Source organism: Sinocyclocheilus anshuiensis, unplaced genomic scaffold (genome assembly GCF_001515605.1).
Source record: "Sinocyclocheilus anshuiensis isolate Anshui unplaced genomic scaffold, SAMN03320099.WGS_v1.1 scaffold1639, whole genome shotgun sequence".
NCBI lineage: Eukaryota > Metazoa > Chordata > Actinopteri > Cypriniformes > Cyprinidae > Sinocyclocheilus > Sinocyclocheilus anshuiensis.
In genome coordinates, this window is record NW_015548336.1 from 805156 (window position 1) to 818112 (window position 12957).

Consider the following 12957-nt stretch of genomic DNA (forward strand, 5'->3'; position numbering starts at 1 on the left):
TCTCGTACCGGCAGGGATTGTAGGTGGGGGGAGTGAATGTACAGCGCTCTCTCCCACCTTCAATACCACGACTGAGGTGCCCCTGAGCAAGGCACCGAACCCCCAACTGCTCCCTGGGCACCGCAGCAAAAAATGGCTGCCCACTGCTCCGGGTGTGTGTTCACGGTGTGTGTGTTCACTGCTGTGTGTGTGCACTTTGGATGGGTTAAATGCAGAGCACTAATTCCTAGTATGGGTCACCATACTTGGCCACGTCACTTTCACTTTAAATGTATTTCTGTTAGTTGCCAAGGCAACATTTCTAATTTTCACTTTAGTTTTTCATCTAATATTTATATTTGATTTCAGCTTTATTTCAATTACTGAAAACAGTTTTTAATAGTTTTAGTTAACAATTACAACAGTAATTTTTTGTTCCACAAAAGAAAGAAACAGGATAAATGAGCAAGTTGCAGAACTTCCATTATTGGGTGAACTGTCCCTTTAAATGCTTTAAATCGGGCTGTCAGTTTGTACATTCTCAGTGCAGGGATCGTCAGTAGCAAAAGTTGATGACGCAAACTGCGGGAAGTAGGCCTTGTGCTCTGAAAGGGTTGAAGGCACTCTCCTGTCACATAATATCAACAAAAAATTCACAAGGATTGCCCATAGCGTGTTGAAATGACTGCCGACTAGCGGTGAGTTCTGGGGGGACGTTTCCTAGCTCCCGGACTGGGGGTGCCCCAGGTGGGCTGTTGCTTGCTGTCGCTTTGGGGGCGAGGTGAGCGAGGCAGTAGGGAGGGGGCAGACCCGGCGGGCCGTACGAAGAGCCGTGACTTCTCTCACTGTGGGCACAGGACAGATGATTGGGCTGAATGAAAGGGGCATTGCTGTAGGTGAAGCTGTGGCTATGCTGCGAGATGCTGACACACTGGCAGTGGCTGTACCCAGAGTGAGTGTAGCTGTGGCTGGAGTGGGCCTGACTGGCAGCAGAGTGGCTATGGCTTTGATGACTCAGCTGACTGGGTGCTCTCTCACCCCTCCTTACGACCCATGCTCCCATTTCTGGTTCACTGCCCCCACAGCACGTTGCCTTATGGTCTTTCTCTCGAGGGGAGGGTCTCCGGCCTTTCCCAGCACTGGGGTTGGAGCCACTGCTTCTGCTACCTGTGGTGAGAGATAAATGTATTTGGACAAAAGTAGTATTATTTTCCCTTAGAAAACCATATGCTAACCAGACTTGACTAGCAATGGCAGCCATTTTTTCCATTTTACCCGAATTTCGAATTACAGCTGTGACAAGAACATCTACATTTGGTTAGTTGCTTGATTTGTATTTCTGCAGCGTCAACCCACGCAAAATCTCATAAAAACCCAGCTTCTCATTTACACTACGTTTCAAATGTTTGAGGACAAATGAGTACCTTTATTTAGCAATGATGCATTAAATTGATCAAAAATGACAGTAGAAAGACTTTTACTTTGTTTTAAAAATGTTTAAAATAAATCCTGTTCTTATGAACTTTCTATTTATCAATGAATCGTGAAAAATAAACGTATCAAGGTTGGCAGCACAACTGTTTTCAACTTTGATAATAAGAAGAAATTAGTGCTGTCAAACGATTAATCGCGATTAATCGGATCCAAAATAAAAGTTTTTGTTTACATAATTAATGTGTGTGTACTGTGTATATTTATGTATATTTAGATACACACATGCATGTTTATATTTTAGAAAAATGTTATATTTGTATATTAAATGTATTTATATATAATATAAATATATACATGTAAATACATATAATGTAAATACAGTATATATCAAAATATATACTGTATGAGTGTGTATTTATATATACATAATAAATATACATAGTACACACACATATATTATGTAAACAAAAACTTTTATTTTGGATGCGATTAATCGCGATTAATCGTTTGACAGCACTAGAAGAAATGTTACGTGAGCACCAAATCAGCATATTAGAATGATTTCTGATGGATCATGTGACACTGAAGATTGGATTAATGGCTAAAAATTAAACTTTGTCGTCACAGGAATAAATTACATTTCAAAATATATTAAAAAGAGAAAACAGTTCATTTTAATTGTGATATTCATACTATTTTTACTGTTTTTGATCAAAAAAATTGCGTAAGAGACTTTTCAAAAATGTTGAAAAATCTTAACCAAACCATAACTTTAGAACAGTAGTGTAGCCTATATTAAACATCAAAAATATACAAGGACAGAATGATTGTGGAAGCTGACAAAGATCTAACAAATCCCTCATGTTGTGCAGCAACATTTTTGTTCTCAACAGAAACGGTCTCATTAAAATAAAATGCAAAAATGTCCAAAATATTAACAAATATTCTGTATGTAATACTAAAAACAACCAAAACAAATTCCGCAATTCTGACAAGAAACACCATAAAAAAGCTGTCTGGAGAAGCATCATGGAAGGTACATGTTTAGTTTTACGCTCTTCATCTGTGCTCTGATTGGCTGTAATGTCGCACCTGGTTAGGACGTGGTGTGAAGGTCAGCAATACCATGAGGATAATTAACATCAATACATCAACAGAAACGATATGGTACAAATATGAACATTTTGTGGTGGATATGCGTTTTGAAGGGGTCATATGATGCGATTTCAAGTTTTCCTTTCTCTTTGGAGTGTTACAAGCTATTCGTGAATAGATAAGATCCCTAAAGTCGCAAAGACTAACCAAAGAGATATTCTTTATAAAAGTTAAGACTTGTCCACACCCTCCTAAAACACCTCGTTTAAAAACGCCCCCACATGTCTACGTTACTGTGTGGGAAGATTTGCATAACGCCGCCCAAATGTTCACGCAAAGACAGAAGGCGTAACTTTATTGTTGCTGCCGCTGCGGCCATGTTGTGAAGACGCTGTGTGTTTCGTTGCGAAAGCGAAAATACTTTGTTTGGCCTTCCAAAAGAGGACACGACTAGAAATCAGTGGTTAAGTTGTATTTACAACACTGTTACAGAACAGTTCAACCCAAATATTCAGATGTGTGCAGCGCATTTTATGGAGGACTGTTTCCTGATCCTGGTAGAGTAGACTACAATGCCGGCTGTTCTGACTCACAGACTGTAATACGATTTCATTTAAAGGATTTGCCACTGATGATTCAAACGCGAGTTTTGAGCAGTGTAGAGTAGCGCTTGTTGTTCGTAATTTCTCCGATCACAAATGCAGACATGGTTTTATGTTTATGCGGCGCGATTCAACGCAACGCGTAAAAAGACAGTATAATCAGTAATTATGTCCCCACTGGATGCAACAAATGCCTCGTTTATAATGGGTTTTACTTTTTACTTCTCGTCGCTCCGGCCGGGACAAGGTGCAACAAATGCCTCGTTTATAATGGGTTTTAATGTTTTTGTCTTGCTGCTCATCACAGTATGGTAAGGGGCGTAACATTTCCGTCACATGCTTGAGGTATTCGGCCAATCACAACGCACTGCATAGCTGGCCAATCAGCATACACCTCGCTTTTCAGACCGATGAGCTTTGTAAAAATCGACGCTTTTCAGAAAGGCGGGGCATAGAGGAGAAACAATAATGTACAGTATGTGGAAAATAATGTGTTTTTTAACCTTAAACCGCATAAACACATTTCATTACACCAAATACACCAAATAATGTTCTTTTTAGCAACATCATATGACCCCTTTAACCAACGTCAGCATTGAGAGTAGGTCAGAATGACATGGATGGCCTACATTTTTGTGATAATACAGTTCTTGGGAATGCAATAAGCTTCAACTCACATCATACAGTATCATGGAAATATTCACTTGAACTTTTCCAAGTTCATTCAGACTGGCAAAAATAGTAAGTGTATTGCATAACAACTTTTCAAAGGATGAGAATCAGTCAGATTCTCATGCACAATGAGAGTAAAACTGCACATGCCCACACAAGAAACACAAACAAACAACACAGCTGGGGAGTCAAAATGGGCACCCCAATGATTCATATGCCATATGATGACAAACCACTGGAATAACAAGATGTAAAGGAGAAAAGTTGGGGCGGGAGGACGTTTAAATGAGAGTGCTAATCTTACCGGTTACCCCGTGAATAGAAGAAAATTCCATCAGTCTATAGACGGCCAGCAAAAACAGAGGGAATATCAGAATTATGACATGTTGCCCAACCAGATCTTCTATCTCACACTCCCACACCGAATATAGCAACAAGCTCTTCAAAAAAACCCTGCACCCCAGTTTCTGTGATGCCACCATATGTTATGCTTCCGGAAGCAACCAAACTTGAGTATGTTGGAGTTAAAAAAGTCATTACGATCAATGACCTTTGCATTATTACTGATTCACATTCCCAACTCTGTACTAACTCCACCATGCACATTTATGCAAAGGGTGGCATAAGCAGTGTAAATTATTTAAAAGTCTGGCCATACCACATATATGGAATATCCAAGTGAATACAGCGACAATGATGATGCTCTGAAAATGGAATAATTGAAAAGAAAATAGTTGTCATTTGAGATCTTGATTTAGTCTTACTGTTAAACCAGATTTCATTATTTACTTTTTTTAATTCAATAAATAAAATCATTTAATTTAAAGAAAGGATAATTGTAACACTCAATAAATGTAACAATGATAAAGATAAAAAATAAATTCTCAAATATATCAATAAATTTCAAAATATAAACAAAGTATAAATATAATATATATATATATACTTATATAAATAAAAGTAAAATGTTTTGAGAAAGTTACAGAAAAGGTAATTAATTAATGCTATTTTATGACTATGATTACTCTTTATTATTCATGTATTATATTATATATTATGCAATTTTATTTACAATTAATTATTCATCATTATATCTTCTTTAAATATGTTTGTATTGTTTTGGGCAATTTAGAAGCAATAATACAAAAACATCAGAATTTTTCCTGATTGTGAAGTATATCTTTAGGGTTTAATGTTTATTAAAATGTATGTATCAAAACTTTGTCATGCATGCTGTTTGGTTACATATAGTCAGGTGTCAATATTAAAGTCTGTCCTAAATCTTTAACTCATAATATGTCTAGTACCTTGAATTAAATAACACATAAATTATAATCATTCACATGATAGATCATTTTCATGTCCAGCAATGGTGTTACGAATGCAACATCAGCCTTTGTTTACTTCTAGTTTAACTGTATCTGACTAATTAATTACTATGCATTTGATTTACATTAGTATCAACTGCTAATATGTCAAAATAGTTGATTTTTAAAACTTAATATTTTAAATACTTTCTGAATAAATGGACAAACTGAAAAGTGGTCTAATCATGCAAATATGTGCACATGATTTACTAGTCTTGTGTCAATGATGTCATTCTGGCTGGGTGCCGTGTTCATTCAGGTACTGAAAGCAAAACTCAGTCTGCATGAATATATTGTAGTATTGTACCTAATCATCCTTCATGCAGATTTACAACAAACCCACTGATGGTTTCCATTTTACTGTAGTAAATTCCATTTACAATACATCTGAGCAGTTAGTAACGTAATAGTTGTTACTTAACATCATTAGGCACACCTGAAACTGAAAGAAAAAGTCACACAGGAAGCTCACAGGATTGTGTGTGGGGACGAGCGTGGAAAGGGGTTTTCCCTTTTATCTATCAGTGCATCATTTACTGCGCTGTCTTACACACAAACAACACCCACCTTCGCTCTGTTGGCTGCCTGCACTGCCACTGTGAAAACTGTGGCAAGGGTCCGAGTATCCAGGAGGGAAGCCCGGTGGAGGAGTGGGGTAACCTGGGTAAGGGTAGGGCTGACCGCCGAGGGGCCAGGGGTTGGTTCCTGGTGGAGGAAGAGGAGCGAGACCATCCTGGTCAGAGCCCCCACCACTAGATCCCTCGTTCAGATTGAGAGAAGCCATATCTGAAAACAGAAGAATTTCAATATCATTACAATTATCTATATTTCACGTCATTTTAATTGTAGTATTATTAATGACGGTTTATGACTCTAAGCACCAAATCTTTGACTTTAACCTTTAAGCCAGATCTTATCTTAATGTATTAAAGGTACACTAGTGTTCATAAGTTGGTGGGGTTGGTCATTTCTTTTCTTTTGACAGAAATGAATGCTCTTATTCAGCAAAGATACATTAAATTGATCAAAAGTGATAGTAAAGACATAATTCCCTTTTATCTATCAGTGCATCATTTACTGCGCTGTCTTACACACAAACAACACCCACCTTCGCTCTGTTGGCTGCCTGCACTGCCACTGTGAAAACTGTGGCAAGGGTCACTTGGTGACCAAGTGACCACACTTGGTGCATACAGTGTTATCTGTATGCACCAAGGGTCTGAGAGTAACGCAATTTCAATTCTCTGTGTGTATGTGCTGTACATGTGGAAGAATTGACAATAAAGCAGACTTGAAACTTGAAACTTGAAACTTGAAATAATCACAGTTTTTAATGCTGATAATAATCAGAAATGTTTCAAAATCAGCATATTAGAATGATTTCTAAAGAATCATGCAACACTAAAAACTGGAGTAATGGCTGCTGAAAATTCAGCTTTGCCATTACATTAATAAATTACATTTCAAAATACATTAACATTGAACACAGTTATTTTAATTTCTAATAATATTTCACAATATTACTATATTTTTGATCAAATAAATGTAGCCTTGGTGATATAAAAGTTAACAAGAGAATCTTTATCAACTCAAGAAGTGTGTGTTCACTGTACTTTGGCACAGGTCTCCAAAGGTGTAGTAGCACTGCTCCGAGAAGGTGATTTTATTGACTGTGTGTCTCAGGTAGCCGTGTTTCAACAAACTGCTGGCGTATTTTCTAGCATCCCGACGGTCCTTGAAGCCCTCCACCCGTGAGAACAACCAGTCGACAACATCAGCCCCTGGAACACAGAGATTGAGCAATGAGAAAAATAACACTGATTACATTGATTATACAAAACATCTACCAAAAACTAGATACTTGCAATAAACAAGGCACAAGGAAAGTATCTCCCACCCAACAAATTCAAACCACAGCAAAGAAAGGCACAAACCGATGACAGCGTTGGTTATAGTGATCTTTAACCACATTCGGTCTCTAATCTCCAGGCCTGAATCTGGTAACTGCATGACTTTTACTATAGTTGCCATGTCTGTTTTTGACACTAAAAGGGGGAGGTCATCAAACTCTGTGAAATGAGAGAGAAATGACAGTGTTGAGCATCATAAATCTGCCATTCTATTAACAGATGATCTCTAGGACAGTGACTTTGATTATACCATAATGGGGGTATGGCCCAGAAAGTGCAGTAGTGTGTGAGATCCAGGCAGCAGGGTCGATGGGTCTCACCGGCTCAGCTGAGGACAGACAGATGGCAGAATTTAAGTACAATCCAATAAAACTGATCCAAAAAATGAACTGGATGAATGCAGCATGGGTCTTCATGTCTATAATTTAGCTGCTATAATGGCGGGCGGTAGGTACCTCTAGGGATGGTGAAGTAGCTTCTAGGAGAGGGGTCCCAACATTTGGCCACTGTTAGGCTTATTGGCCTGTAGAGGACAAATGAAACACGAAACCAAGTTAAAGAGAGCATTCAGATTCACTGAAAATTTATCAATCAACTGAGGTGTAACATCCAATCTCACCCAGGTTTGGAGACAATCTCCCGTAGAATTCTGACAGCATCATCATTACTCATGTTCTCAAAGTTCACGTCATTGACCTGAGGAAAATATATTTCCATTAAACCTCCCATCATTTGATGCATTACATCAGATGAAGAGTTTTTTAACTTGAAAATTGCTTACATTTCTCAACAATAGTCCCTATGTGTTTAAATGCAACTGTTGTGCAGAGTCAATATGGAATCATAATGAACTGTTATTGTATTATTTGTAGATGCTCCTCCACTATAAGTTTTTACATATAAACATATATATATATATATATATATATTAATATTTGAGGAACTTATTTAAAAGACAGTAAAAAATATATAAATTAATAATTATTAATAAAATAATAAATTTCATAAATAAAATAATGAATAATACAATTAGTATAAATAAAAAATTGTCAAAAATGACTACAAAACTCATATGAGTTAGTTTCTTGTATGGAACATAAAAGGTGAACGAAGAGAATCCTGGCCACTCTTTTCAATAAAAAAGGTGAATGGAAACTAGGTGTGACTTAGACGCTCCATAAAGGTATTATAAAAATGGAACAAATGACTATATTCTGAAATCTGATAGCTTTGCGTGACAAACAGACCAAAATGTAAGTCAACTTGTTCCTCAAATAAAGCTATTATATAAAATAGTGAATTAAGTAATATGGACTTCTTTCATAGTGCATTTTTACTACAAATTGCATAAAAAAAAGGATGAACAGGATGTCTCTTTTTATGTATAACAATAGAAATAAATTAAAATGAGTTTGGAACAAATTAGTGAGCAAATAATTACTATAAGGTTAATTAATTCTTCAAAAGAATGGCTTTAAAAAAGCCACAGTTTCTTAGTCTACCAAACTGCCTGTTGGTTTACATATGTGACCCTGGACCACAAAACCAGTCATAAGGGTCAATTTTTCGAAATTGAGATTTATACATCATCTGAAAGCTGAATAAATAAGATTTCCATTGATGTATGGTTTGTTAGGATAGGACAATATTTGGCTGAGGTCCAACTATTTGAAAATCTGGAATCTGAGGGTACAAAAAAAAAAACAAATTATTGAGAAAATCGCCTTTAAAGTTGTCCAAATTAAGTTCTTTGCAATGCATATTACTAATCAAAAATTAAGTTTTAATATATTTACAGTAGGAAATTTACAAAATATCTTCATGGAACATGATCTTTACTTAATATCCTAATGATTTTTGGCATAAAAGAAAAATCAATAATTTTGACCCATACAATGTTTTTTTGGCTATTGCTGCAAATATACCCCAGCGACTTAAGACTGGTTTTGTGGTCCAGGGTCACATATGTGATGTTTTATGGTCACTTGGACATCATTCTGCAAAATTCACCTAATAACACAGGGTCATCTAACCATTATGGTTGCTAAATCAGATCACCAGGGTGAGGAAAACCCCTTTGTTATGTAAATAAATGACTAAAGACTTGAAAGCACCACTCTGTCCCTTGTTGGTCAATGACACCAAAAGGTCCTTTAGCAGGAAGGAAAGGGAGTGGAGCACAATAAGTCAACAACACAGGGAGGTGACCCAAACCTTGACAATTCCACAAGTGCATTTAGAAACTAAAAAGAGAAGAGACTTACAATAACAGGCCAGTTTCAGTTCTGTTCAAGGAATCATTGCAAGTGTAAATGATCTATTTAAATTTGACAATGTCGCAATGACATTGAGGATATATTCAAGATGATTTTCCTGGTGTTCACATTTAAGTGGTATTTACCTAATAGAATGACATAAGGGTGAGAAAATCATGACAGAATTTCCCTTTAAAGGAGTAGTTCACTTCAGAACAGAACAGAACAGTTGATGAGCACCATTGACTTCCACAGTATTTTTTTTCCTACTATGGAAGTCAATGGTGCTCACCAACTGTTCGGATACCAACATTTTTCAAAATATCTTCGTTTGTGTTCAACAGAAGAAGGAAACTCATACAGGTTTGAAACAAGTGGAAGGTGAGTAAATGATGACAGAATTTTCATTCTGGAAGTGAACTACTCCTTTAAGTAACATTGTGGATCCTGGCAATTATTTGGAAGCATATTTTATCATTTTTAATCTTCCTAAAAGTGCATTAGACCAGTGTCTAGGTCCCTCTTGAAAGTGGTTTCAGACTGCTGATCATTTCACCTGTAACAGCATGTCTCCAGGCTCAATCCTGCCGTCAGCCGCCACCGCTCCACCTTTCATAATAGAGCCAATATAGATGCCTCCGTCTCCTCTGTCATTACTCTGACCCACTATACTGATACCCAAGAAGTTGTACTTCTCTGTGAGAAAGAGAGATAAGGCTGTGAACTTCCAATGACGTGTTCATCTATATTTAGAGCACACTAGACCTTGAAATACAGCAGGTTCGGTTTATTAAGCAGGTGGAGTGAAAAGATAAGAGATAAGAGGGAGGAGGCACAGGGATGGATGATGGGAAAAAGAAAGGAGTGATCTAGTGAATAAGTTCTTACCCATATTGAGAGTGACAGTGATAATGTTGAGGCTCATTGTGGAGTCTGTAATACTACTGAAGGATGAGGACTGTCAAAAGAACGCATAAAAGATTAGTACAGATCAAACACAAATGTTTAGAGATGTGTACTTTTTCCTCCACATTCTCACCCTGTCCATTTTGATGACTTTCTGCTTCCGTCGTCGGCGTTTGTGTCTACGCATGAGGTGTGATGAAGAGCTCTGCTCGGCTGAACTGCTAAGTCTGTGGCTTCAGTAAAATGAGAGGTCACAGCAGAGATTAACGCTACACTAATGAAGCAGCATGTTATTATGAAACTATAAGTGCACTATTTTAGTGGCCAAGCATAATCTCCAATATGAGTTCAGTTTTGAGGTCAATTCAAGTTAGGTTCTTAATTAAAAACTAGTGTTAGTATTCATTTTGACAATAACTGTTTTATTCTGACTGGCACTAAAGCATTCACACACAAAAAATCTAAAAAGGTTGTACAAAGTACCAAAATTTACAGAATGATTATTGCTAAGAGTGTCATTCTAAGGCTGTGGAAATCAGACACTGTTCCTCCGTTTAAGACCTCTGGGGCCGGTTGCATAAAAGGTTTAGACTAGTCTTAAAAGTAAGTCATCTAATTTTTTTCTTTAAGACTGGTCAAAATTTTTTAAATCCGGTTACATAAAATGAAATTTTGTTGAATCAAAAATACCAGACTAATTACCCCTTGGTTAACTGCTAGTTGGTCAAACTAGTTCTTAAGATACTGTCTTAACATAGAGGCTAAGTTTATGCAACTGGCCCCTGGTTGACCTATCTTACTGGAATATTGCACATGTAATGATTCCGGTATGAAATTATGGGTAATCTTGACAAGTTTTACAGTATATGGCAACAATGAATTTGTAGTAAAAATGCACTATGAAAGAAATCCATATTACTTAATTCACTATTTTATATAATAGCTTTATGTGAGGATCAAGTTGCTGTTGACTTACATTTTGGTCTGTTAGTCACACAATATATCGGCATCATAACTGTTACAGCTTGATATTAGAGATTTATTTTTTATTTATTTGATAATAGAGGTTTTTAGATTACTTTGCGATCATTAACATTTAATAAAACCTTATAATGCAATCTTCAGCAAATTTCAATTTTTTAAAATATTTTTTAAATACAGTACATTATGATGTAGTGATACCTAAAATAATGATTAATGATTTTAGTTTTTATTTGAATTTTTTCAATTTTATTAGGACAAAATAGGAGAGCATTTTAATTTTAATCATGAATGCATGAACTATGGGAAAGACTAAACATAAATTCAAATGTAATTTTAATTTTAATTCAAAATTTTAATTCTTTGGCCAGCTTTACAAATTAAATTAGAGTGAAATGTTGTCATGCCAGTGGGCAAATAAGTACAGTCATTGTTTGAAAGAAAATAAATCCTGCACTCTGAGCCAAACAAATTTACATTTAATTGATCCAGGGAAATGAAACATTGAATAATGTCTGACCTGTGGGCATTCTCATCCTCCTCGCTGTCGATAAAAGAGCTGGATTCCAGCTCACTGCTCATCACTGATGCGCTGTCAAAGCCAACAGCTGAGTCACGATTCACCCGCTCTGATTTCGAGTGACCGTTCACGCGAGGGACTGAGACAAAACAAAAAAGACATTGTTTAAAAGCTGAGGAAAAACAACACTTCAAAGTCAGAATACAGTACATAATTCTGGGAAAGGCATAATAGCCCTGAATGACAAATTTGATAAACAGTAAAGTGTTTTCTTGATAATGAAATTATAAGCACAGTCTTTTGTTTAAAAGGAATTGCACCCTGGTCCATTTAAAAGTTTCAAACAATCTACAGATGAAAGTGTGCAGTCATAATACTCAAATGGGCTTTATGCTGAAGAACTGAGGGTTTATGAAGTTACCATCACATCAGTCAAAAAACAAGCTGAGGTATACATACAGAGACAAGGACGAAGCTGCGTCTCTGGGTGGCATTGGATGCGCTGAAATGGTCTGACCAAACGATAAGAGCGCTGTGGACCCCGAGAGCGACCGAAACATTCCAGTACTGCAGGAGTGCCCATTTCAGACCACTACCTCCCACATAGCCACTCATATGCACAAATCAATCACAGCTATTTTAGCCAACCATATTTGACTCTTCACACACAGAGGAAGCTCTATCATTCCTCTGCCATGTGTGAGTTCACAGGACAACGGTATCACCTCAACGATCAAGAGTACAAGCAGAGGCTTGCGCCTGCAGCCTATCAGTAGCCCTCTTTTTCAGAAAGGATGGTCCACAGGTGGGTAATGCATTTATAGCCTCTCCAGAGTCCCTTTAGGCTCACTTTAGTATGCTTTAGATGTCAGGAAAGAGAGACAACAGAAGATAAAGATGAATTCGCTCAAGATGTGGGCACCAAAACAAATCTCTGGAAATGTTCCCTATATATCTTACTTCAGGAGATGAACTTATGCCTGTGAAGCGCAATATTAATGTAAGTGACCAGTATATTCATACTAAAATCAAAACAGGCTATAAAAAGACTAAAATGCTTTTTTATAAAAGGTCTAAATCCTTTTAAATTTGCTGAACTATTTCTAATGTTTGCTAGTCCAGTTAATTCACCCACAAAAGTGAGTGAAATAATACTACTGATCAAGAGATTATTATAAATCTTAAATAGATTTTTTATATGGTAAGTAGAATATACTTATAGACACAGGATTTATA

The 12957-nt window shown here is 36.7% G+C and overlaps 1 protein-coding gene across 1 annotated transcript; it reads right to left on the bottom strand.

The window, feature by feature from the left end:
* Positions 1 to 414: 414 nt before the first annotated feature.
* On the bottom strand, positions 415 to 12358 carry LOC107656555 (segment polarity protein dishevelled homolog DVL-1-like). The gene is made up of 12 exons (XM_016444456.1): positions 12181 to 12358; positions 11722 to 11860; positions 10354 to 10447; positions 10203 to 10272; positions 9871 to 10010; positions 7679 to 7755; positions 7515 to 7582; positions 7310 to 7387; positions 7084 to 7218; positions 6763 to 6930; positions 5717 to 5935; positions 415 to 1146 (listed from the first exon to the last, which is right to left on the bottom strand). Exons 1-12 carry the CDS (start codon positions 12302 to 12304, stop codon positions 611 to 613), a joined length of 1848 nt encoding a protein of 615 aa, XP_016299942.1. The 5' UTR covers positions 12305 to 12358; the 3' UTR covers positions 415 to 610.
* Positions 12359 to 12957: the final 599 nt, after the last annotated feature.

What these genes read in the sequence shown, in the direction of transcription:
- LOC107656555 (XM_016444456.1), bottom strand. Translation starts at nt 12,304, where the DNA reads ATGGGCACTCCTGCAGTACTGGAATGTTTCGGTCGCTCTCGGGGTCCA. An exon ending in CTGGAGACATGCTGTTACAG is followed by an intron (nt 7,756 to 9,870) that starts GTGAAATGATCA and finishes TATTTTCCTCAG; the next exon opens with GTCAATGACGTGAACTTTGA. An exon ending in CTTTGGAGACCTGTGCCAAA is followed by an intron (nt 5,936 to 6,762) that starts GTACAGTGAACA and finishes TTCTGTTTTCAG; the next exon opens with ATATGGCTTCTCTCAATCTG.